The 27,282-nt window shown below is 37.2% G+C and overlaps 2 protein-coding genes across 2 annotated transcripts; one reads left to right on the top strand and one right to left on the bottom strand.

Annotated features, from left to right (window-relative positions):
- Positions 1 to 38: 38 nt before the first annotated feature.
- Positions 39 to 5,157, bottom strand: LOC131329153 (probable transcription factor GLK1). The gene is made up of 6 exons (XM_058362231.1): positions 4,382 to 5,157; positions 3,458 to 3,598; positions 2,079 to 2,417; positions 1,801 to 1,860; positions 1,213 to 1,356; positions 39 to 680 (listed from the first exon to the last, which is right to left on the bottom strand). The coding sequence occupies exons 1-6, from the start codon at positions 4,802 to 4,804 to the stop codon at positions 534 to 536; spliced, it is 1,254 nt and encodes a 417-aa protein (XP_058218214.1). The 5' UTR covers positions 4,805 to 5,157; the 3' UTR covers positions 39 to 533.
- Positions 5,158 to 22,117: 16,960 nt separating this feature from the next.
- LOC131330375 (uncharacterized) lies at positions 22,118 to 26,200 on the top strand. The gene is made up of 3 exons (XM_058363925.1): positions 22,118 to 22,478; positions 23,442 to 23,878; positions 25,451 to 26,200. Exons 1-3 carry the CDS (start codon positions 22,314 to 22,316, stop codon positions 25,887 to 25,889), a joined length of 1,041 nt encoding a protein of 346 aa, XP_058219908.1. The 5' UTR covers positions 22,118 to 22,313; the 3' UTR covers positions 25,890 to 26,200.
- The last annotated feature ends 1,082 nt before the right edge of the window (positions 26,201 to 27,282 follow it).

Here is a 27,282-nt window from a genome sequence, read left to right as displayed (position 1 = left end):
TAATAATTTGAGAGAAAATTTATTGGAATCATGCATAAATAAAAATTGCTTCCATTGGTCTATTATTCGAGAATGCCGATCCAAGAGGCCTGTTGATAATATAGTCTCGTAATATCACCTTTTTTTTTTGTTTGCCTCACACTGATAACAACTATTACAAGATTACATGGCCTCATACATGAAGTTCTTACACGAGGGAAAGAGAAACGAGACGTACTCGGATAACGAAAGGAGGTTGGTGAAATGCTGGAGATTTAGATTGGATGGGTACATCTAATTAATGTAGGAAATGTCGTCAAATTTAATTTCTATGATTTAGCCCCATTGTTCTGTTTCACCGCTCTCCCCACCGCAGCGTTTAATCACACCGACCATCTCGGCAATTAATAGTCCAAATTTTAACATAACTCTTCCAGGAAAGGGTTCTTTTAAAATCCGGACGGACCATCCTAAAGTGAGATTGAGAGCGGTGAAAAAAGTGGTGAACCATATTCGAGCGCTGGGGATAGACTTTCTGTTTTGGAAATCAAGCTTCACAAATGGAGGGGTATTTTGGGAATTCCTTGACGTTGAAGTTCCACCATGACACTGTCGAGAGAAGGTGGTTTTAGACCAAGAGGGAGTGGCTGCCATGGCTGTGATAAAACATCTCCAATAGCTGAATCAATGCTCTCCTTCGACTGTCAAAAAATATGTTTGCCCGTCGTTAGATTCGTTCAGACAAAATAAACAAACATCATCGATCTGTTGTGGCCTTCATTCTCTCGAAATTATTGTCACGTTGTTATCGGTAAGATATCCAGATGTATTCCTTGATTTTCAGATAAAATGTCTGGGGGTGCGAGTTTATCGAAAGACGTCAAATCCCATTTAGATGTTAGCTCATTACCTAAGTTTTCGTTAAGTACTCCTACGGATCTATACAATATACAGTATTACCGCACAAAAAAAAGTATAGAAAAAGGTAGAGATAGAGAGCGTCCCAGGATTAATCCGATTGGTTGGTAACTTGGTAGGTTGATAGGTTTACTTTCCACACAATAGACCAGAGCTAGCTCGAACTCAAAGTCAAGCCACAAGAAAATACTCCATGTTTTTGAATTTTGTAATTCCAACATGAATAACCTATCTTTGCTCGGATTAGAAAGAAAATTAGGCGAGCTGTGCATAAATTGACCCGAAAACCCAAAGAGAGAGAGAGAGTAATCTCACCGGATGAAATTCGAGGAATGGAGGGTGGGGACCGGATTGTCTAGCGGGGACACCAATGGGGCCAGCCCGGCCCGGGTCTACTGCTGTGTACAACATGGCATGGGGTGGTGGAATCCCAGGGACCACTGCTACTGCCGGAAATCTCTGCGTTATTATTATTACTGATTGTCAATATCTACTACTATAATACACCAAATAATCCAAAAAAAAAACAATTCTACAGAAAAGGACATGACTCTGCCTAAGATGATTGAAGTGCTTTTACATGGACCCAAACCCATAGTACTTAGAAGGATCGACAGATGCTGCCAATCAAGACGTACATTGTCAAGCACCTATCGAGCGCATTCGGACCATTCAAAAATGTTCTCAATCCGGGCTATTAATTGTCGAAATGGATAATCTGGATGCGCTCAGTAGACGCTTGGCAGGGTACGTACCATGTACTCCCGTCCCGAGTAATTGATATTCAGATCTCAATAACTACGACTAACAATACTTTCGCCGAGCAAAAAAAGTTACCGGAGTACACGAAACGGCTCCAAAAGATTGAAAAAATAAAATGGATCAGTAAGTTTATGTAGTTACCGGTGTTGCCAGTGGTGGTGGAAAGTAAGGTGTTCCTGGGGTAAGAGGAATTGGAATTACCTAAACCACAAAAAAGAGACGATCAGAAAAATTGTACAAAAAAATCAATATAGAATGATTAATTGAAAGGTTTAAAATTAACCGGTTGAGAAAAAAGACACCCAATTAAGGTGTCTTAATATTGTGAAAATATAACCCTCGATCATTCTAGTCGAGTATTTTCTATAATTATAACTTTGTATATCGTTATTATCATGGAGATCGATATTGGTAATTACTCTTTTGCGGTGTGAATGCCAAAATGAATGGTCCGGCAGTGGTCGTGCTGGAGGAGGATGCAGGGTTGATGCCCATGCAGCCGTCGGTGGTGGCTGCGTTGGCGGCTGCATACGCATTAAGGGCTGATCAGCCGGGGGATGCCCCCAAACATGTAAAGGTCTTACATGTTGTAAGGGTGTCATTGGATTTTGAGGGAAGCCCATTGTTGGTGCAAGCCATGGGCTCGCATTAATCTTGGTTCCACCTCCACCCGCGCCACCGTACATTTGCCGTCTATGGCTCCAGCTTGCCGCCTCGGCTTCTCTAGCTAGCAAATGTTTCCGATGCGATCGGTATTTCTGCGTAGTTCACAATTTTGAAATTAGTAATTTGCAAATTTCCACTCTGTTATCTTGAACTTTAAATTTCATGTTATTGCAAATAAATAAAATCGCTAAATTAATGAAAAATAGAATTCAAAATTCACGAGCTTCAAGATGATAGACTTCAAGATTAACACCCATACACATACAAAAGATATGTTTCTCATGTCGATCTGAACTAATCATCCTTTTCATGGAGATCAATCTTTGCCTATTAGGCAAGAGGAAACAATGAAATTTCAAGAGTATAGGTCCAAATTTTTTTTTTCACGGCAAACGAAACTCTTTATAAAAACTCGAAAGGGGTATCGGTACATCGAGGAGAGAGCAGAATATCAAGAAGAGCTAAGCTGCTACAAAAAGGCAAAACAAAAGAAATTATCCAACCAAAGTATACAAGTCCAAATTAATATTCGTTTGGTGTTCCAATTTGATTGAAAGGATGTGAAATTTCACATGATTCTATTAAAATTCTCTGCAAAGATTATTCTATTTGTAAAACATTTTCGTTGATATAATTTGACGGTTTGTATTCCTTGTAATATATAGTAGCTTTTTTAGAAAAACCAAAGGGAAATAAACAAGACATGGAATGTGTGATCCTTATTTGTAAGTCCTTCAGTATGCATCCAAGAGTACACCTATTTTGGAGTATGTGAATTTTTGAAAAGAGTTTTCATTGCGCAGAAAAATGTAGACAAAATTTGAAAAAAGCAAATGAATGTACAAAAAAGATAGCCTCCCTTTAATATAGTAAGAGTTCAGGTCTTTTCTATTTAAAGTAGGTCCATAAAGTAACGTAAGCGTATATTTCTTAAAAACCCTAAAACAACGAGGAGAGAAGCTCTGCGGCAGTACATCCAATTTTATAATATTGGCTGCTCGATGTGCTTTTATTGAATTTTAATAAAATGTTACTTTTGCCGATAAAATAAAAAAAAACTCTGCCGACAGAATTCAACAAGAATTCATACACTAACCAAAAAAAAAAAGGATTTGAAAGAGAGAGAGGGTACTTGGAGATGGCTAGCAATGTTATGGCGAGTGAGACAATGAATTCCCATAATCTCTAAAATCTTTGAAGGAACTGCCTTATCCACTCCCAGTTGCTCCACTGCTTGCACAAATCTCTTGTGCAGCTCTGGCGTCCAGTCCACCTGATTTTTTAACAAAAAATTCAATTCAAATTATGCATAATTTCTTAATCACGCCTAAGAAATTAAAATCTGTAACTAGTTTTCGCCCCTCGAGAAATCAAAAAATGTGAAAACTAATATTCAATCCAGAAACCAATTATATCTTCCAAATGAACCTAGGGTTTGGCAAATGTACTAGATTTTCGGTCCTCAAACTTCTTGTAATTTTCTCTTCTAATACATTGGTACCGAAATAATGATGTCTCACGATTCGTGTATTTTGACATATCAATTGATTTTGGAAAACTGATGGGTGATTATTTTAACAAGAATTTAATTTGTACTACCGAATTGTTTATGTATCACATTAATGATAAATAGAAACCTTTTTTTGCCGATTAAAAAAAAAAAAAAAAAAAGACAAGGATTTTGTACTTTCAAGCGAGGTTTAGAAACAACCCGGAATTCTCGTGAGCTCTTTGCAACCCACGAAGTATGTGAAAATTCATAATTACTCCCTCTGTTCCAAATTTTTTGTCCGATCCGCAAAACGGAGTATTAAAAATAATACAATTTTTGCAAGAAAAAATCAAAAATTTTTCAACAACTTACTAAATATCAATGAGTATGTTTAATTTGTGAAAAAAGTTTGAATTTTTTTTTGAAAAAATTGCATTATTTTTAACACTTCATTTTGTGGACCGGACCTGACAGAGAATTTGGGACGAAGAGAGTATGAGAGAGTCTAAAAATGTCATAGAGCTCATGTTAACCTGAATTCATCACTAACACAGATAAACCTACCTTCACTTTTCTTTTCCCGTGAGAGCTCTTGGATTGCCCCGATGATTTCCTCCCTTTATCGCCCGCCTTCTTCGACGAATTTACGCGGACAGATTCCTCCCTCTTGCACCCGATTTCCGAACCGGAGACTCTATCTTCCTCCTCCTTTTTAGAACCGTCTATTTTCTCCTGAGCCTCCAGTTCCTCGCCGCCACTGGAAATCGAGAACTCGGAAAACATTTCCGAGTCCATTTCCAAATCAGGCAACACATCGCCATCGTCGATTCCCACGAAGAGGTCATCGAAGTCGATACTCTCTAGCAAATTACTACCACTACAAAAACTCTGGAATTCATTTCCTCCCATCATAAAGCTCTCCAGTAGTGCTTCTCCCTCCTTTTCATCTTTAGCGCTGCAACACCTCAACGGTGACAAAGCCAGCATCCCAAAAAGAAACAGCTGACAAATTACACACCAAAAAAAAAATCCCCCCGGAGGTAATAATTCAACGTTGCACTATGTGGTGCAACTCTATTTGTGTAGGTTGTAGTAGTATTATGTTTGTATGCAAATAGTAAACAACTAAACTTATGGGACCGGGAAATGGGTTTTCCGGCGAAACGGGCCGGGAAGGGAAGGGAAGGGAAGGAGAACAAGTGCTAGCTATGCTCGATAGATAACTTAATGGGTTCGTTCGGTTTCTTGTTTTTTTATTTTCTTTGCTGGGAGTGCAAGTGGAGCGTGGAGAAAATAGATCTCCACCACAAGGTGTCTTTTGTTTGGGCTTGCTGTGTATGAATGATGGCTATATGTTTGGGAACTTGGGTTTTGTGGATGACCTTTATTTGAAGTTTTAAAAAAAGTCTTGTGGAGTGCTCGTGAACTGTTTTTATTTCTTCTATGGTGTTATCCGTTGAGAGAGAGAGAGAGAGAGAGAGAGAGAGACAGAGAGAGAGAGAGAGGAGGAGGAAGAAAGGTCCAAATAGAGATGTCAGTATTGTTGGAATGGGATTGATACGATATCATGTACTATATCTGTTGAGCAGTAGTAAAAAGGAAAAAGGTGTACGTGTATAGTCATGCAGTTCAGACGGACAAATTCAAATGGATATACATGGGAGTTTTTTGTATGTGTGTCAAGTAAATATTTTTATTTTTGATAAAAGGATGTGCGGCCCAACTTCCGCCTTGTGCAAGTGTACTTTGAATAATTTCGAATATTTAAAATTAACGATCGGAAAAATTCTTTATTGGCCAAATTGCTAACAAATTAATAACTTATAATCACTCATCCAACCCAACACCTTCGTCCCCTCCACCCGCGATTGTCCAAGTAGAATAGAGCAGGTCAGTTTGATGAATTAACAAGTTTTTTGCGCACACCTTGAGATGGTTATTGGAGCTGGAGCTGCTCGCAAACTGTGGGTGAAGTCTACGCAGACTACACTAATGTGTAACTGCGAAGGGAAAAATTTTCAGTGCCGAGCGGGTATCACGTGGTGCCCGCTCGCCCATCCGAGCCATCCATTTCATTTTTGAACGGCTCAAATCTGGAGAGAGAAAATGTGAGATAAAGTATTAGGGTGAGAGGAGAGAGAAAGTTTCAACCCAAACTGTTCAAAAGTGAATCGGACGGCTCGGATACGCCGAGCGGATATCACGTGGGATACACCTGCTCGGCACTAAAAAATCTCTCAACGTGAAGGGTCCTGAGCATCCCGTGGTGCTCAAGGAGCACTTAGGCCTAGTTTCTCCAAAAAAAGATGACTTCTTCTTTTTGTTTTGTTCTTATTCAACAAAAATTCGCATTTATTAGTTTTGCATCAAGTTTTGTGGATAATTGGTTCGTCTCGACGAGAGAAATCAGAAAAATAAAAATTATGTTTTTAACCAAATACTTTTGGAAATATCCAGAACAAACAAAGCCTTTTTATACTTTTTCTTGAATATTTTAAAAAATATTTGGGCAAAAATCATTATTATTATTATTATTTTTAATTTCTCTCGTCGAGACGATTCAATAATCCATAATAGCTTGACGCAAAATTAAGGAATGCGGAAAAAATCGAATAAGGACTAAACAAAAAGACAAGTTGCATGTCCTTTTTTTTAATTTTTTTTTGTGCGCGCATGTGTGTGTGTGGGGGGGGGAGGAAACTAGGTCTTAATAATTGTTGGTTATGGTGATGACAGAATAGGTTAAAAATGAAATTAAAGTACAACGACTCAACTGTGTTCGAGTCTCGACTCTCATGCTGTAGAAGTCCGCGTGAATGATTTTGGATCCATCAAAAGGAACAAACTCTCAATAATCTCCCACAATATCCTTCTCCAAATTAATCATATACACGTATCTTTGACTTCTGACTTTGACATTTCCATTTACTCGGTTGGAGTTCACATTATGCAAAATTCTTCAACATACAATAGAAGGGAAAGTCATCTGCAAATATGGGACTTGTAGAGCGGGTGTTTTCTTTAAGCCAGAAGTGAATTTTTTTTTTTTTTTTATAGGCAACTCCGCTGAGCTAAAAGTTGTGGACTACTTTTTGTAGCTATTTGTTGTCTAGTTATTTCCAATACTAAACTAAAACGTCAAACACATTTTCACTAAAAGTTATAGAAAATGTGTGTTGGATTAGTAGAAGAAAATGTGCTTAGATGTTTTAATTTAATGAAAACAACTTAACTTTTGACCAAAAAAAATTAGATTAGTATGAATAATTTAAAAAAAAAAAAAGTTTGTAGTGCAAAAATGTTAGTGAAGACGGGGCTTGATTGTTGAGTTTTAGAAGAAGAAGATAGATTATACTAGTGTTTTTTTTTTTTTTTTGAAGGTATGAGTATATTAAAATTAGATTAAAATATGGATTGAATTTTTTTTTTTAAAACTCAACAAAAAATACATCGAGTGCTCTGAAAGCCAAATCTAAGCCTGAATAGGATTGAAAAAATGTATTTTGAACCCACATAGGAGTAACATTTTATTGTTGTCCTTTCTTTTACATATCTTTAGATCAATGTTTAAGTCACCCTCCCTAACAAGCATCAAATCCTTGTTAGTTGTTACTTCAAATCCTCTCTTGTGTATCCATCCATGATTATTCGAGTGATTGATTTTTGCACTCTCTAAATTGTTAACAATATTCTTAAATTATTGATTTCGGAAAATGCAAAAAGCAATATAGAGTTGAATTTCGCATTTCCACCATAGAACTGCAGGATGGGAGTTAGGCCATGTTCCATAACACTTTCTTAAAAAATAAATACTCATTTCACATTTTCAAACTCAAAATAAAATAAATGAAAATAATTTTTCAATTTTTTTTGCACTATATAAAATATCTCAATGAAATCTATCAAATAAAATTCATATTGATAAAAAAATTATTTGCATAAACACATAATTTTTGAATTTAGAATTATTTTTTTAAAAAATAAGTACTTATTTATCTAAGGCCATCCACAGTGGTATAACCAAAAACCAATTGTTGTTAAAGTTAACAATATTGGTGAAAAAAATGACTCACAATGGTATAATCAAACTTAGCAACATCCTTAGAAATAATCAAATTTTGGGCTTTGGATAACCAAAACTAGCAACCTTTTTCAATAATCAAAATTTGTGAACCCCACACTACATAAGTTAACTAGTTCCAAAATTTATATACACACGTATTTCAACTACTATTTTATTATTCTCTTCTTCACTTGCTCTATATCTTCTTCACTTTAACCACAAACTGTTTCTCTTTCTTTTTCTCCAAAAGTGAAATTCATATTTCTCAATCGTCTATAATTTAACCCATCGTTGCTGGATTAAGGTATTTTACTCTTCTTTTCCGTTTCTATTTTAGGCTGCATTCTTATGAATTTAACTTAAACTTAACTTAAATCTGAAAATTGTCTTTATTTGAAGTTTTTTCGCGTTTTTTAGTTTTGCGCCAAACTTTATAGATTATTGATTCGTCTCAATGAGAGGAATCGGGAAAAGTGTTTTTTTATTTTTATTTTACTTTTACCCAAGTATTTTGATAAATAATCATTTTTTAGCAAAAAAATTTGATTTTTTCAACTAAAAAGTGGTTATTCATTTTTTGTTTCTGCCCCTATGGTTGAGTAAACAAAGAACCTTGCAAAAAAAAATAAAGAGAAAGAACCTTGCATTCTTTTCCAAATTTAAGAACACATCTGATTTATTTTTTGAAAGATTAAGAGAGTGGTGGATTTGTGATATAGGCTATGGGAATAGGAAGAAAAAAAAGTTTCGGTGTTGTTTTGATAGATAAACACTATGAAGAACACCATATATTCGATATACTTTTGCCAAAAAAAAAAAACGTAATGGAGGGAAGTGAATGGCAGAAAATAAAGGGGGAGAGAGAGAGATTGTGTGAAATTGTAGTGGACCTCTTATTTTGGTTATGGACTAGAAGTGACCATTGTGAACCTCAATATTGTTAAGTTTAGCAATCTCTTAAGTGAATAATCAAAAGCTGATGTGTCAACGTTTGGTTATCTATTTTTGATTATACCACTGTGGATGGCCTAAGAACAGGGCCATAACTCCTATATTTGGAATATGATTGAGTGAAACCCTGTCTAGAGTCCAGATCATCTACAAGCATATATCTTCCCTTGTAAAGGGCGCGTCAATTAAAAACCATAATGAGGTGTCGAAATGTGATTAGTTAATTCTTTTGGTAAGACAGAATGGAATCTAGGCGATCACCGACCCCATTGAAATGATTGAACGGGCAGGATCAACTTTAAGACAAACGGAGAGAGTGTTGTTACTGTACTTGTTACATATTCCCCCCCCCCGCTCTCTCTCTCTTTCCCCCCCCTCTCTCCCATCCCGACGCTGTGATGCCTTTAACCTTCCATCAATCTTAGGCGGTGTTTTTTTAACTTAATTTAAATTTGAGAATTTTGTTATTATTTAAATTTTTTTTATATTTTTTTGTTTTACGTCAAATTTTTTATGAATTATTCATTTGTCTTGACGAGAGGAATCGAAAAAGAATTTTTTTTTGTACTTTTATCCAAATATTTTGAGATTTAACCATTTTTTAGCAAAAAAATTCAATCATAGTCCAAATCAAACATTTTACTTTTTGAGTGAATATGATATGCATCCAAAAAACCGTGTGTATTAATTGTAGCCTTTTCCGTATTAAATTAATATGATTATTTTGTCAGCAACTTGAAAATCATGTGTAAAAATTATTTTTATTAGTATTATTTTTTTAAAAGGATAGAGAGAAGAAGATGGAGGTGCCACTTAGGGGTGGCAAACGGGCGGGTTTGGGTCAAATAGGGTAAGTTGTTAGTGGGTTGGGTCTTTATGGGTCATTGACCCATTTACACCCATTAACTATGAGTCTAATTACCCATACCCGGCCCGACCCATTTATTTTAAAGTAAAAAAAAATTATGATCGAAACTCATAAATTTTTTCAAAAAGACGAGAATAAGTAATTTTTTTTGTCTTATTGATTTTTTTTTGTCTTTATTCAGAAAATTATAAGTTTCGATCAAATTTTTTTACTTTTCCGATTCCTCTCATCAAAAAAAATTAATAAGTCACAAAAATATGACACAAAACAAAAAAAATGCAAAAAAAATTTGAATAAGGACAAAAAAATAAGTCAATTTTTTAATCTAAACCCTTTGCGGGACTACCATTAGAGAAATTTATTCACGGCGGAGCACAATTTCACGGATCCATTCTAGTAATTAATGGATGAGATGTGTTTTCAATTTTGACTGGTCAAAATAATTATTACCGGTCACAATTGATTTTTAATTCGGACCATTCAAAATATTTTTGAACGCGTGTGATTTAGCACAAAACAATTGAATAAAAAAAAAAAAGGCCATGCTCCTGAAGATTGGGGTAGGGGCGGAGGCGGGGAGAGAGAGTGAAGATCGGGGGGGGGGGGGGGGAGAGAGAGTGAAGATTGGTGTTGGGGGGGGGGGGGGGGGAGATGAAATTTGGTGGGTTAATTTCATTACCCATTTGGTCATTTAAGTTATTCACGGCGGAGCACAATTTCACGGATCCATTCGCGTAATTAATGGATGAGATGTGTTTTTAATTTTGACTGGTCAAAATAATTATTACCGGTCACAATTGATTTTTAATTCGGACCATTCAAAATATTTTTGAACGCGTGTGATTTAGCACAAAACAATTGAATAAAAAAAGAAGAAGGCCATGCTCCTGAAGATTGGAGTAGGGGCGGAGGCGGGGAGAGAGAGTGAAGATCGGGGGGAGGGGGGCGGGGGGGGCGAGAGAGAGAGAGAGAGCTCCTGGGGCTGGGGGGGGGGGGGGGGGGGGGAGAGAGAGGGTGAAGATTGGTGTTGGGGGGGGGGGGGAGCGGGCCGAGAGAGAGAGAGGGGCCATACTTTTCCACTTCCTAATTGCAAAGGAGACCAATTAAGAGATGGAATTTGGTGGGTTACTTTCATTGTCCATTTGGTCATTTAAGTTGACCCAATTAATGTCCAATTATGACCCAATTAATAATGGGTTAGCTGGGTTTGAACCAATTCTTACCCAACTAATAAATGGGTTGAGTTGGGTCTATTTTCTAGTTGATGGGTCTGAATTTATTAATGGATCTGGGTTCAATTTGCCACCCCTATATAAACGAAACAAAAGTCTTCATCTCATGTCATTGTCACATGGTCACATTCCGCAGCAGCTTTGTGACCTAAATATTATCCACTAAAGAACCCCCGCCCCAGTGGTTCGATCAGGCCTAAAACTTAGTGGTTTGCTTATTTATTTTAAATTTTATTTTTGAAACATTTTAGGTATTATGAATTCATTCGGAACTAATCCATTTAGAACCTTACTCTAACTTTAATTGAGACCATGTAAGTGGGCGACAGGATGTTGATCCTTCAAATTAGCTGAGGTGAGTGTAAGCTAGTTGGCCGGACGCTTAGAGCTGTAAAAAGAAATTATCTTCAACTGTCATCCATCTCCATTTTGAATCAAGAGATATACTTGTCAAGAAAAGAATTCTTCATTGTCAATTTGTGTATGGTAGTACTTGTTTGGATGAGAAGCCTTTTGTTGACTTATCAGAATTACATCTGGTTTCATGTCAGACTGAATAATTGGTTTGGAGTTTGGACTACAAAAATTCCCAAGTAGGATGGAACTCAACACTGTTGATCAATTTGTTGAACAAGTGCTATCTCAATCAGAATTAATGGCAGCTAGAATTAAGTAATAATTGGTAAAATTGGAAATTAAAACTTAAAACTGAAAATTAAGTGCTGAAAATGGAATATTGATTTTTTAGAGCTGAAAATTTGCTTTGTAAAAATTTGAAACACACAATTTGATAAATGCAAGAAGGTTTTTTTTTTCCAGAAACTATAACAGATAATATTATAGAATTAAGAAACAATACATCAAAAGGAAACTATATCCTTAAACAAAAAATCAATATACTAAACAGAAGGGGACTTTGTCAAAAGACTACACTCATGCAACTCCAACTAAACCATTGCTCCAGATAAACGAAGCACTGCAGAAAATAACCAAAAACATCCATACAAGGATAATAGAAACCTCATAAACGAGGAGAAATCCCACACGAGGGACACCAAAGAAAAGAACTAGGAAAAAGAGAAAAACTAGACGGAGCCTGCCGTACTAGAGCAGACCTCATCCACCAACCTAGATCTCCCACTTCGGTGGGAGAAGGACGTCTTTGGCGACCACGGTTTACAAAGCACTACCTCCAACAACCATTGGACTACATGGCGGAAGAGTCGGACAAGGGGCGGCGTATGGCGGTTTGTGGAGGAGGAGGAGGAGGATGGGGGTAAAGGGAAAGGAGAGAAAACCTCCGAGATCTAGGATCGAGAGATGAAAAAATCTCACGAGAGGGAGAAATCCCTTCCCTCCTATCACCCATTGAGGCATAACCCTGGGAGGAGGGAAAGAAAAGAGATGGGGAGCGACGACTTCTTTAAGATTAGAGAGAGAGCTCTGAGAGTTTTTAATGCAAGAAGTTGAAAATTCTAAATTGATTACTTCCAATCCCTTTCGCCAAGTGTGCATGACTAAAAAGTTTGCTCAAAGAGGTTGCAATGTCATTATATGTCAAATCTAACAAACTTCAATCGAATAGAGTTTAGAATTAGTTCAGTTGTGCTTATTATTAACCGAACTGAATCCCCGGTTATAAAAAAATAAGTATAGTGATTATTTTTTCCACTCTTCTCTTTCAACAACAGGGCCCAAGTGTTAGTAACTTTAATTTTATCTCCCTCCCTCATCATTTCAATTTGGCGGTAACATTTTTCATTTTATCCCCTCCCTCATCCTCTTTAATTATTTCATTAGCTAAAAACAACTTCTTGCTGTTTATGGTGGGTCTTGTTTTCAGCCCATGGGTTGAGCTACCTCCATTCCGGGTTGGAAGAACACTCGAAATGTTCATTTCTTAGGCCTCGTATTAAACATGTGTATAAAAAATTAGCTTTTTTCTATTTTTTTATTTATTAACAGTCAATTTCATTCATTAAAAGAGTCCACTCCTCCTCCTCTCTACTTTCTCTCTCTAAAAACAAAACCCCAAGATTCCAGATTTGGAGGAGGGGGCCGCCGCCTCCTCCACCCTCCTCTCCTTTTCCCATCCTCCAGTGTATCTCTCTTTTCGGTTTGGTATGGCGAGCGTTGATGTGTTCAGGTGATAAGCACCCAAGAATGTAATATAGGGTGCGCTAGTGCTTAGTTTTAGTTTAATTTAAAGTATTAATTAGTTATTATTAATGATTTTTGCTTGTAGAGTGTTTTGGTTATGTTTTGTAGATAAATCGCCAAATAGAAGAATTTTTGAAGTCTAAGGCATGTCAAGGTGGAAACAACCCGATGGCCAAGGAATTGCCAAGTCATTGCCCGAGCAGAAGTTGGTTCGCCCGAGCAGAACTTGTCATCGCCCGAGCAGAACCTATCATTGCCCAAGGCAGAAGCAGACTTGCCCGAGCAAGAGGAAGTCATTGCCCGAGCAGAATTCTGAGCTATTGAGCTCGGCATCGATGGACTAAAATCCTTTACATCGATGCCGAGCCCCTTAGTGGTCCAGCCCCTTAGCCACCTCGGCATCGATGGGATAAAACTCTTTACATCGATGCCGAGCCCCTTAGTGAAGCACTCTAAGGCCGTTGACATCGATGCCGAGGGGCTTAGCATGGGATTTTCAGAGCATCTAGGGAATATTTCAGGCGCGGATCTTAGAAGTATAAAAGCTTATTTCATCATTTTGTACAAAAAAAAGTATAATGAGATTTGCTTACCTAATTTTAGATCTAGATCTAGATTCAAATTGTTTTTGAGTGTTCTTCATTTTTCAGTTTTGAATATTTCAATTCCTGCCTTTAGTTGTTAGTTTTTGATATTGTCGCTTTAATTAAAGTTGTTTATTTTCTTCCGATCTATCTTAATCTCTAATTTTCTTCTAGTGTTGCTTTTCAATTATGTTGTGTAGATTTTTGCTTGCTTATATCTCTCTAGATATGGGTGAGTAGTTTCAAAGGTTAGGTCATGGGATGATTAGCATCTCATGGCTCGGGCGAAAATTGCATTTTGCACCCAATAAAGCTTTAAACTTTGATTGAATTTGTTTGTCAAATTACCGAAGTGTTAACCTCTTTGATCATGTGTATGTGGGAGCATCGCCTACCCACCACACATGATGCTTAGAGCTCTGTCGCTCGAGGTATTTGCCAAATGAATTCTAGAGCTTGCTTGATTCTCAAATCATTTTATCTTCCGATTTGAGAACTATAATCAAGTATCTTAAATTGTGTAGTTGGGTGAAGAGTGTGATTTAGCTTGAGTCTTGGGTGTTAATAATTCCTAGACCTAGCCTATCTTTTCTCTAGTTAATTCATTTTTAATTTAGCCCTTTTATTTCCACTACGCACGTAAAACCAAGTTGGCTGTCTAAAAGCCGAAAGCCCTTACTTGCATCTACAAATCCAGCAAAGCCGTATTAATTTTTCCCTTGGGTACGATCCCGGATTTCCGGTTTATTATGCTTCAACCGACGTGTTAAACCCTACGCTTGGGGTATTATTCCATATATCGGAGCAAACGAAGCATCAGGCGACAAAGCTTCGGATGATCGGACCTCTGGCCGATGTTCTGTGGGCTTGACTCGACCGACCACCGCCTTGTCTTCTCAGATCCGGCGGTTGGTGGCCGGCGGCAAGGTAATAATGGTGTGATGGAGTTAGGGTTTTTTTCTTTCTTGTTTTTTCTATTTTTTTTCGGTTTTTCCGGATTTCCCGGCTGATCTCTCCAATCCGAAGTAGGTACCAGTCTATTTTTTCAGATCCGGTGTGGAAGGGATGGTGAGCGAATAATCCAGCACCTTTTGAGGTTTGTTCGATGATGGTGGGTTGATTTTGGTCGTCTTGCTCCGGTTTCGGGGCTAAGATTGGTTCAATGAAAAGGGATCCTCTGTTTTCTTGCTTATTCAGTGATTAGGTTCCATTCCCGTAGGTGCTTAATCTCTATTACGGTGAATGGCTCTATTGGTCGAACTTCGTGTGTCGGCTCTGCTTTGCAGTATGTGCTTATTTCTCGATGGTAGAGTTTAGGTTCTTACCTGATGTTCTTGTTTAGCCTGTATCTCTGTATTTTCGGTAGATTTCGGTATAAAAAATTAGCTTAATCTGACATTGATAGCTATATAAATTTAAAAAAAAACACGTTTGAAGTGGAATCATTGGGCCTACTATTGTCGGATCAAGTTAATTTTTAACATGCATGTTCATGAATGTGGACTTGCGCGATAAATAATTTAAATCTTCTTTTAGGACCCAAGATGGAGTAAAAAATTGAGTTTGTTGAAGTATGGGATCTTCACCGAGGGCAAGGGAAACCATTTCTTGATAGCACAAAAGACATTTAAAAAAAGTATTGTATATTTGCAACAAAAAAAAAAAAAGGGGGACTCCAAGTCCCTGCAATGAGCTGAAAAAGCTGCAATTTACAGTGCCGATGAACAGCGTCGTTTGTGGACAATTTAGACACCCATTTAATTAATCTGCTAAACGACATCGTTTTAGAAGAAAAAATGTTTATCCTTTGGTACTGTCGTTCACCTTTCTCTCTCCTCACGTGAGAATATCACCACTTTTTGATAAACCCCCTTCTCTATCTCTCTTCTTCCTCTCCAGAAAATTTTTTATTTTTCTTTAGGAAAAAAATTGAAATGGTCCCTTTAGTTAAGTGTTTGTGTCAACTTAGTTCATACAATTTTAATTGGCTCAATTTACATTTTGTATTTTCCCTTTTGTTCCAACTTGATCCAATTACTAAACTGCCGTTAGCCTTTTTAACTCCAAACGCGAATGAACCCCTTTTTTAAGGTTAAAACTGTAATTCTCTCATTCCTCTCGGTGGGACTACTCAAACTTCAACATCCTTAATTAGGAATCAGTGCATGGGCCAAGTGTAGGAAAATGAATGGAATGACATGATACTATTTTTTGTAGGGAAAGTCTTCAATATACACTTCTTTAAGGTGTGTACCATATACACTTATTGTGTGGTTCATATTGTGTCATCTCATAAAAAATTACTTGTAGTACCGGTCATTCATAACATTTTATTTCGTATCTACTAAAAATTCATAATTTTTCATCAATATGATTCATAACTTTTTAGCAATAGATTCATAATATTTTGGGAATCATGACATTTTTATATGTTTCAATGATGATGCATATGATACACACCCAAATAAAGGGTGTGTATTGTAGCACTTCCCTTTTGGAAAACCACTTGGACTGTTGAATTAGATTTAATGTAACCTAGTTGAGTGGTTCGTTATGTCTATGTATTAGGTTATGACTTGCTAAATTTGGAACTGAGTTTATGTAATTGCTTCGTTCGTTCCGATATAAGAGATAACGCCCCAAGCGTAGGGCCTAATACGTCAGTTGAAGCATGATAATCCAGAAATCCGGAATCGTACCCAAGGGAATAATTAATACGGCTTTGCTGGATTTGTAGATGCAAGCAAGGGCTTTCGGCTTTTAGACAGCCAACTTGGTTTTACGTGCGTAGTGGAAATTAAAAGGGGCTAAATTGAAAAACTAATAAACTAAAATAAAAGACAGGTTAGGTCTAGGAATTACTAACACTCACGACTCAAGTCAAACTGCATTTCTCACTCAAATACGCAATCCAGGATACACAATTAAGGTTCCCAAATCGAAAAAATAGAATGATTCGAACACCAATCTAGCTCTAGAATTTATTTAGCAAATGCCTCGTGCGTTAGAGCTCCAAGTATCATATGTGGGAGGTAGGTGATGCTCCTACCTACACATGATTAAGGAGATTAATACCTTAGCGATTTGACAAATAAACCCGAACCCCACATCGATTCCCAAACCAAAGGTTTCAACTTTATGGTGAAAAACGCAATTCTACTTGAGCCATGAGGTGCTAATCACCCCATGACCTAACCTTAGAAAACTACTCACACATATCTATTGAGACAGGAGTAAGCAAAAATCTACTTAACATACTTGAATTAACAACACTAGAAGAAAATTGGATTAAAAGATAGATCGAAAGATTCACTACAATTTTAATAAAGAAGACAATACCAAAAACTAATTAATGAAGACAGAAAATAAATATTCAAGCTAGAAATTAAAGAACATTTAAGAACAAAAATAAATCTAGATCTAGATCCAAAATTATGTAAGCAAATCTAAATTTACTTGTTTGTACAATGACATCACGGGCTTTTATACTCCAACGGTCGCGCACAGAATATTCTTAAGAGATGCTCTGAAAATCTGCTCTAAGTCCCTCGGTACCGATAGCAAAGGCCTTATGTTGCCGTGCTAAGAGCTTCGGTACCAATAGAAGGAATTAAGTGGTATCAATACTGAACGGCTTATCTGCTGTTGCTGGAAGGGGCTCGGTACCGATAGAAGAAATAGTATGGTATCGGTACTGAGCTGCTTATCTCCAGCACTTGACTTTTGGTCCACGCCTTGGCCTTTCGTGCCGTCGGGTCCTCTCCGGATCTTTCTGGCTTTAGCATTTGGGGCTCGACTACCCTCAAGGGTCATCCATAGCGTTAACAACAGCTTATTTGCACGAGTTTTCCTGAAATATCTTAAAAACACCTTACGTGCAAATATAAAAGAAAACAACTAATTTAATGACATAATTAAACTAAACTAAGGACTTAGCGCACCCTTAAAGGCATTGTCGGGTGCTTATCAGTAATATTCTGACTTTTGGACATGTTTTCTTTATCATGTTGTGACTTTTGGATCTATATCATATTGTGACTTTTGGAGATGGTTTTATATGCATTTCAGGTTGCGTTTTTTTGAACTTAACTTAAATATGAAAATTGTCCATATTTGAATTTTTTTCGCATTTGTTAGATTTGCGCCAAACTTTTATGAGTTATTGATTCGTCTCAACGAGAGGAATCGGAAAAGCAATTTTTTTTTTTTACTTTTTGCCCAAGTATTTTGAGAAATAGCCATTTTTAGCATCAAAATGTCATTTTTTTTGCTAAAAAGTGGTTATTTTCTCAAAATACTTGGGTAAAAGTAAAACAAATTTATTTTTCCGATTCCTCTCGTCGAAATGAATCAATAACCCACAAAAGTTTGGCGCAAAACTAACAAATGCAAAAAAAATTCAAATAAGAACAAAATTTTTAGATTTAAGTTTACTTCAAAATACTATACAAAAAAATAAGACATCTTAGTATTTATACCAGTGGTTATGTTGTCTCATGGCTAATCATGAAAATGCTGAATTGGAGGCAACTTTTTTTTTGTAGAAACTATAACCAAATTTTGCTCATTACCAAAATCCAAACTTAATACCAGTGATTAACATTAGGAATGGAAGAATGGACTGTATTTTGGTTTAGAGGTATATTAAGGCAAGAAGTGAATGAGAGAATTAGGCCCCGTTTCAGAACACCTTCTTAAAAGATAAATATTTATTTCATATTTTTAAACTCAAAAATAATGTAAATTAAAAATTATTTTTTTATTTTTTTTGCACCATATAAAAGATCTCGATAAGATCTATCAAATAAGATCCATATTGCTAAAAAAATTATTTGCGTAGACACATTATTTTTGAGCTTGAAATTGCCTTTTTAAAAAATAAGTACTTAAAACGAGTTCCGGAACGGGGCCTTATAACCCCAGAAAAGGACCTATTCGCGTTTGGCGTTAAAAATGCTAACAACAGTTAGTAATTGGACCAAGTTGGAACAAAATGAAAAGTACAGAGTGTAAAAGCTAATTAAAACTACAGGGACCAAGTTAACACAAACACTTAACTACAAGGACCGTTTCGATTTTTTCCCCTTTTTTCTTTACCTTGGCTAAAACTCTCCTCTATCCTTCCTTTACCTTGGTCTGGATTCTAAAAGAATTCTTCTAGGAAAGAGTAAGAGAAAGAGTTCTTTTAAAATTCGGACCCTTCAAAATATTTTTGCATGGTAAAATTAAGTGTCCTGGGGGAAGAGTGAAAAAGAGCAGTAGGCGTAGACTTTTCGCAACTAATAAGATGTTTGTTGTAGTACTGCTAAAAGGACACATTGATGTCTTCATTTTGACAGATGAGGACATGCACGTTACTATGTTTTTAGCAAAATTGGTCCTTACAATGTCAATAATTGTTTTTGCTGCTAGTAATTTTGTTGCATTCAGGAGCCCAAATTTCTGTGTCACTTTTGTCCCCTCTTCCCACCAAAAACAATCCCAAAACAGCCTTGCCTTGACCCCACCCACCACCCCAATAATTCAAAGCCTAAGATTGTGTTCCAGAAACACAATAGGAATTTATTTTTTTGTGTAATAAGAAGGTTTGTTCCGAAAAATAAGAAGGCTAGCTGATACTTATTTTGGAAGAATTTATGTAGGTACCGACCAGTCGAGAAGGGAAATCGTACCGGCGGTCGCGTCGGGCCGTCTCCGGCCACCGGACGGTTGATCCGAGTCATCCAAAAATTCTAAATAAAAAAAATGAGGGGGCCTTCGCAGGAATCAACGGCATCCAAGGTGTGTAGAGTGCTTGATCCGAGCACCTCTTTTCCGTGTAGGGTGCTTGATCATATATATACTGAAAAGGGGTGCTCGGATCAAGTACCCTACGTACCTTGGATGCCATTGATTCCCGCCATGGCCCTCTCGATTTTTTTTTATAGAATTTTTAGACGGCTCGGATAGGCCGTCCGGTGGCCGGAGACGGCCCGGCGCGGCCGCCAGTACGATTTCCCTCCGCCGGTGCCCATTATTATAGCAACAGTCTTATTTTTTGTATAAGGCAACTTCAAACTCAAAAATCATGTGTTTACGCAAATTTTTTTCTACCACTATGGATCTTATTTGATAGATCTCATTGAGATCTTTAATACGGTGCAAAAAAATTTGAATTTTTTTTTCATTTACATTATTTTTGAGTTTGAAAATGTGAAAGGAACTTTTTATTTGGATTTTATGGAATGACCCTTCTTATTTTTTAATGAGAAGTGGCAAAATAAGTACTTATTTTTTAAGAAAGTTTCCGAAACGAAACCTAATTATGTAGATCTCAACTGTCTATTGAACAAATTGGCATTTTTTTTTGTACTTGGTTGAAATTCAATTACTCTACTACAAATTTTCCCACCATGTATATGTATACTAACTAGCAATCCGTGCCCACACGATATGTTTGCAATTCATATTTTATTACTCTCTACATCCCAATTTGTTGCTTCTATATTAAAAAATAAGCAATTCAAGGGACATTATAATTGTATTGACTTTTTGTTGATTTTATCATTATACCTCTAAAATGAGAAAGAGGATGTACCGCCTCAAATATTTCCCCCCATTGAGTTTTCCAGATTCAATGAATTTGCTTTGTCTTTTTGTGCTTTGTTTTCAATATTTGAAAATCCTAACCTTTTTAAATGTAAAAGAAAATGAGGGGCAAAAAAGTAATATGGACATTCAAAAATAGAAAATTTTAAAACAAACAAATCATTTTAGGACCTCTCAAAAAAGAATAAGGCCTCTCAAAAAAGAATAAGGGCATAACAAATTGGGGTGGAGGAACTAAGTAGCAATTCCAAAATATAATGAATACGGATATGGTAATCAAATTCTCCTCCTATCTAAACAATGATTGCAAGGGAACATTAAATTAGAAAATACTACTCCCTCCGTCCCAAATTAGATGACAATTTTTGATATTTATGTCAATTTCAATATTTTATATCTTTCAATATGAATCTCAAAAAATATGCAATATGGATCTTGTTTGAAAGTTCTCGATTAGTTTTATTATACAAAGTTTTCAAACTCAGGAAAAATATTATAAATTGAAAGATAGTGTATAAATAATAAAAAACAACACAAATTTTAAAAATTGTCATCCTCTTTGGGACGGAAGAGTAATAAATATGAAGCGTATCTAACACGAATTGGTAAAGGACAAACAAACGGATATTTAAGTGCTCTTGAACCACCGTCACGTGATTCTACAGCGCACTTTTGCCATCAAACATTAGTGTGGGATTCACCATTGTGCTAGGAAAAAGGTATCCGAAACCACTGTGTGATGAAAAAAGTCCATGGAATATCACATAGCAGTGTTGCAGGAACACCCAATAATCACTCCTCTAGCCAAACTCACCCTTTCTACAACCTTTATGGTCTTCAACTCAAAGCCCAATAACAACAAATCAGATCAGTTGAATCGGCTTCCCCATCTATTCATATTTTGAGTTGCAAAAGATGTTGTCCTATGAAAGTGGAAGTTGTCATTGAAAATATTCGCCGAGGAGTTGATCGGTTAGGATTTGTGATTTTCTTTTTATTCTTATATCGGCGAATGTAGTTGCTCACACTCTGGCAACTTCATGTTTGCACAGTTCTAGTATCCGTATTTGAGAAGCTAAACCTCCTGATTGATTATTGGATCCTGGAGAAATTTTTCAGTGCTGGGTGGGTACCATATCACCCGGCTGATGTGGTGCCCGAGTGGGCACATTCAAGCCGTCCAAAAGTGTATTGGACGGCCCAGATTGAAACATTCTCTCTCCTCTTACCCCCACACTCTCTCTCATTTTTCTCTTTTCAAATTCGAGCCGTCCAAAACTGAAATGGACGACCTAAATGTACTGAACGGACACCACGTAGTACCTGCACAACACTGAAAAGTTTCTCTCAATACTGTGAGAAATGATAATCATCTTTGATTTACAATTATGCTTCTCAAACTTTCCTACATGTTGACCCCCAAAAAAAAACTCAATGCCCAATATTAATCGGTTTGGGCCTATATTTTTAATACACCGTCTTATTAACGGATGTGCTGGAAACAGTCTGTTTACAACGCCAATCAATCTCAGTCGTCTATTTGCACAATCAATAGTTGAGATTCGTTTTCAATTTTGAGTGGTCACGATTAACTCTTCTCTTAAAAAATTTCATTAACATCTTGAACGTATAAAATACTTTTAGACGGTCACGATTGAGTGTTGTAAACACTTTTCCGTAAACAAGAATTTCTCTATCTTTAACGTCTCCAGCCACTTTCAGGATGACTTTCTTAACTAATCCCAAGGCCCATCCGTAGCAAAATCAAAGGCTTCGATGAATATGGGCCAACTACAGGCCCAAACTCGAACAGCTGATTCTGGAACCTTCCACATTGCTCTAGTCCTTCCAGAGGACTCTCTTCTCTCTCTCTCTCTAGATTTTAATAAGTTCTCGTCATAACATACCAACGTACACAAAAAACCAATCCAGAAAGCTTGATTGCCAACCAACGAAGCGGAGAAGCGAGAGATAGAGATTAATAGTTGTAATTCAAGAAAGAGAGGAGAGGAGGAAGAAAAACAAAGTGTAGAAGAGAAAGAGGAGTGAGATGGGGGTGGATTACTACAAGATATTGGGGGTAGACAGGAACGCTAAAGAGGAGGATTTGAAGAAGGCTTACAGGAAACTTGCTATGAAGTGGCACCCTGATAAGAACCCTAATAACAAGAAAGAAGCCGAGGCCAAATTCAAGCAAATCTCTGAAGCCTACGATGTATGTAAAACTCTCTCTCTCTCTCTCTCTCTCTCTCTCTCTCTCTCTCTCTCTCTCTCTCCATAAACATATATATGTTCATAATAAATAGTACTATAGGATAAGGATATATTAATTTATTTAGTTATGCATATTTATGTTTACTTATATGAATGAATTGAAGAGTTTCTCTGCTTAGTTTTGGCGGTAGTGATAATCATCTTTTCGGTTGAATTTATGTCCCAAAAGGGGAGGGGGGAGAATCTTAGCGGTGGAATTTTCACCAAATTTTATTTGGAATTATGGTTCTCAACGAATTCTTTTATTTTTGTGTGTATGTGTATGTGCGCATGTACTGGGCAAATTCGTATCTTTCGTTCAGGGTCCTGTCAAATTTCTTCTCAATTATGCTTTTTGAATTTGGTCGTGGTATAATTTATGGTGTTATTAATGAAGGGGATTAGCTATGCTTCTCTTTGAGTACAGCTCAAACTTAGAATTTTAAAGCTTTTTCGACAATTTGCAAATAGATTTCATCATGGATTTCAAATAACTATGGGTTAGTGATTTGGTGCCCATTCGAATCCTATGGATTAAAATGGGGTTCCAGAGTATACATTGGATGTGTGGGATATCCTTAATCCATTCTATTAGTTCCATGGGAATGGATTTTACATTCTCTCACTATTAGTTATGTCAAGCAAAGGGGTCCTGGAAGTGATTTGGAATCCTTTGATTGCAATTATTTAATCTCAATAAAATAGCTAAACCTCTTGAATATTTTATATCTTGCAATTATTTAATCTCAATAAAATAGCTAAACCTCTTGAATATTTTATATCTTGCAATTATTTAATCTCAATAAAATAGCTAAACCTCTTGAATATTTTATATCCCTCCATTTGAAATCAGCATATGTCCAAAACAAGCCTTTGGATTTAGTGTAGATGTGTTTTGACTTGATATTTTCGGAAATTGTTTCAGGTCCTTAGCGATCCTCAGAAAAAGGCCGTGTATGATCAGTACGGTGAAGAGGGACTAAAGGGAGTGCCACCTCCTGATGCCGGAGGCCCAGGAGGACCCGGCGGAGCCACCTACTTCTCGACTGGCGACGGGCCAACAACCTTCAGATTCACACCCAGAAATGCCGATGACATCTTCGCAGAGATTTTTGGAGGTTCGAGCCCGTTTGGGGGAATGGGTGGTGGCATGAGAGGCGGTGGCTCTAGATTTGGGAGCCTATTTGGTGATGATATGTTTACGTCTTTTGGTCATGGAGTTGGTGGTGGACCCATGCACCAATCTGCTGGTCCTAGAAAAGCTCCTCCAATTGAGCAGAGACTGCCTTGTTCTCTTGAAGAACTGTACAAGGGGACTACCAAGAAGATGAAGATCTCAAGAGAAATTGCTGATGCCAGTGGGTAAGCATAAATTTGCTATATCTGATTTGTTTTCTGCATATAATTTGGTGATGTTGATCTATTTCAGCATAATCTTGTTTAGTTTGGTACATGGTCAGAGCATATGATTTAATAGCTAATTGGGTTTCTTTTTTCTTTTTACATGGCATTAGTTATTTGTATATTTTTGCAACTGATAGTGTCTAAAAATACGATGTTCTAGCATTGGGCAGCTGCGGTCAAACACTAATTCTGGAAATAAGTCAGGTCCTTTCACTTTGAGTTGCTTCCTTCGTGGTCAAATCTAATGATGGGGCGATGTTTTACCTACCAAATAAAAGGACTAGCGAGTCGTTTTTTTTATTTTTTAAGTGAAATTTTCATTAGGATGATAAGTAGTCAAGAGCGTCCGTTGGTATCGTATATAAGCTCACGCCTGCATTTAGGAGTGATCTTTACCACTTCCTGGTGGTGGCTGCTGGTCTAGCGAGCCTTCCTAGCTTCCTAGAGTGCAGCCTGCGAAGACCGCCCTGATGGTTTAGATTTGTGGATTTAGGGGACAAGGCATTCTAAATACAACACTTTCCTAACTTGCCCGTCTTTTTCAGCACCATTGGTTTTTTTTGTTCATAAGGATTTGATTGAAGACTGCAAGGTATTTTTTTTTTCTTTTTTTCCGGGCCATTGGTCTGTAAACGAAAGTACGAGGATATTTTCCTATTTAACATAATCAAAGTTGCATATCTTGTAGGGCTACCAAACCTGAATTAGCAACTGATCGTAGATTTTGTCCTTTATTTTAGGAAAAGTCTATGGCTCTTTATGACTACTCAGAAACATAACTACGTCATTACATTACACTCTGATGTCAATGTTAAGGCCTCATCGATACTACCATGTAAGTCTTAGTTGAGACATCAAGTACGTCATCCTTCAAATTGAAGTAAATTATTTCCTAGGGTAGCACCGTAAATATTGCTAGGTTAAAGGAAGAGAGGGGGTGGTTGCCCCCACCAATGTTTAAAAATTTCACTTCTATTGTCCATGAGATTTATAGGTCTTGCATAGTTGCCCTTGGATTTGGGGGATATGACTATTTCCATTGATGCATCATATGAAGAAATTTATGGGAAGTCATCGGGTCATTTATACATCTTATTACGTGGATGTAGATTTTAGGGGCACTTCATGTGAGTTACTTCTCTTTTGATTGTGGAATGAGAAAAATGTACCTTTCAAGGTAAAATCTCGTCACCTGTGCACAAGAATTTTGGCCTTCTATTGGGCCTGCCATCAAAACCCGAGGTTATTTGTATTTCTCGAGAACCTCCTAGTCGACTATGCTGGACCACCTTTGGTAACATCGTGACTTATTCTTTGGAGCTCTCTAATTAATCATTGGGGTTCCTATGTTCAACTTTCAGGAAGTATTAAAATTAGGAGTTGCAAAGTAAAGTTGTGTTGTGATTCTTGATTTTCACCTGGTGCTTTTGTTCATAGAAAAAGTTAAATCAAACTTGAAAACATGAAATGATTTTGAGCCCATTGCAATTCAAATGGTGCTAACTTTGCATTTGTTTTCTCTGGATGCAGCAAGACAATGCCCGTAGAGGAGATCCTAACAATTGACATCAAGCCGGGTTGGAAGAAAGGCACCAAAATCACGTTCCCCGAAAAAGGGAACGAGCAGCCAGGTGTCATACCCTCGGATCTCATCTTCATCATCGACGAGAAACCTCACAGCGTGTTCACCCGTGATGGAAACGATTTGGTTGTCACGGAAAAAATGCCTTTGTCTGAAGCCTTGACCGGTCACACCGTCCGTCTGAACACCTTAGACGGTAGGACTTTAACAATACCCATCAACAATGTGATTCATCCAGATTACGAGGAGGTTGTCCGAGGGGAAGGAATGCCGATTCCTAAAGATCCAACCAAGAAGGGAAATTTGAGGATCAAATTCAATGTCAAGTTTCCTACGAGGTTGAATCCAGAGCAGAAGGCCGGAATCAAGAAACTGCTGACTTCGTGAGTCCAAATCAGTTCTCTGTGAATACACATAAAAAAACTGTTATGGGATTTAGAGGTCTTGTCGTTTGGTGCTGGCGCTTTTGATAGATTTGAAGTTATAGGGACTGCTGCTTGGTAAGGGTAATAGTGGTCATTTATGATCTTGTATCGTGAACAAATGTAGTGTTGAGGCTCAGTTAAAGTGTGTAGATGCTAAATTTTTTTCTGGGTTGAAATAATGAGTTACTGTGTCTTTCAGTTGAGTTGTCTACTTGTCAGCTTACTATGCTTTTTTGAAATTGTGAAAGAAATTGCGGATCCTCTTTCAAGTTATCTGGCTTCACATTTGGTCTTGATTGAAATGTTCTAGTGACTTATTGTTCAGTTTTCTTATCGCCCAACTTACGCCTGATACTTGTTAAAGTTGAGGAATGAATGAGCTTGGTTCTTCTTATCCCCTTTTTCTTCTCTTCTGGGTCTGAGCAGGGAAGAAAGAAAACACAAAACGTAACAGAAACGAGAGAAAACAAATGAGTGGTGAACTGCGGAGGCCCGAGCATCAACTTTATAAGCTGAACCATTTGCCGGCCTAGGGGTGAAGACGATAACCAAGGGCTCCTCCGATGGAAGGCGATAACCAAGGGCACCAGATCCAGAGCTAATAATATTTCTTGGCAACCATTTTCATGTCTGGAAACCAATTTGTTCAGAAACTAGAGGAAGGGACTCCTGATTATAGGCTTATAGCGACAAGGAGTTACCCGAGAGTTATTTCGGCAAGCCTCGGATTTTTTTTCCTTCTGTTGAAGAGTACTTGTATAGTAGGTAACGATTGATTATTTCCCTTTGTTGAGTGGTATAGAAGGGAAGGTAAGGATGATACTATGCCACTATCTGAAACTTTGTTTTCGGGTAGGTTGGTTTGTAACGCAAGGTTCCACGCCACTGGTAACGGATAGCGTGTCGGTGTCGGGTTCCTCAATATAAATATGTATGCAAAAAATTAGGTATTCAATGTATATTTAATCATAATTATTTACCTTCATTCATATAGGATGTTAAATGACATATTTGACAACTTAAATTAAATGACACAACAAAAATAACAATACAACAGAATTTGAAGAGGCCTAAAGGTGACCTTACAACAGAATTTGAAAAGGCCTAAAGGTGACCTTCAAGATTCAGTCCAAAATGTATCGATGAGTACGAACAAAATCTGTGGAATTTAGTTCGGGAGATGGACTTTCCATCTTCCCTCTGTTCACTATAATCGGCCAATATATGCCAAAAAAAGACAAAAAAATGATTAATTTTGGCTTTGATCTTCCCCTTCTCACCATTTGTTTCATATCAAAAAGGGTGAAACTCGTCTGTTTCTGCCGATGTGGCCGGAATTTTAGCCGAAACGGTAT

This window comes from Rhododendron vialii, chromosome 6a, assembly GCF_030253575.1.
Source record: "Rhododendron vialii isolate Sample 1 chromosome 6a, ASM3025357v1".
Lineage (NCBI taxonomy): Eukaryota > Viridiplantae > Streptophyta > Magnoliopsida > Ericales > Ericaceae > Rhododendron > Rhododendron vialii.
This window is presented reverse-complemented; position numbering and strand designations above follow the sequence as displayed.

Bases quoted from the DNA above. Each gene is read 5' to 3' on its own strand.
- LOC131329153 (XM_058362231.1), bottom strand. From the start codon at position 4,804: ATGCTGGCTTTGTCACCGTTGAGGTGTTGCAGCGCTAAAGATGAAAAG. The intron at 1,861-2,078 runs GTAATTACCAAT...TTTGTGGTTTAG, and splicing joins GGCATTCACACCGCAAAAGA to GTAATTCCAATTCCTCTTAC. The intron at 1,357-1,800 runs GTAACTACATAA...ATAATAACGCAG, and splicing joins CACCACCACTGGCAACACCG to AGATTTCCGGCAGTAGCAGT.
- LOC131330375 (XM_058363925.1), top strand. From the start codon at position 22,314: ATGGGGGTGGATTACTACAAGATATTGGGGGTAGACAGGAACGCTAAA. The intron at 22,479-23,441 runs GTATGTAAAACT...AAATTGTTTCAG, and splicing joins AAATCTCTGAAGCCTACGAT to GTCCTTAGCGATCCTCAGAA. The intron at 23,879-25,450 runs GTAAGCATAAAT...CTCTGGATGCAG, and splicing joins GAAATTGCTGATGCCAGTGG to CAAGACAATGCCCGTAGAGG.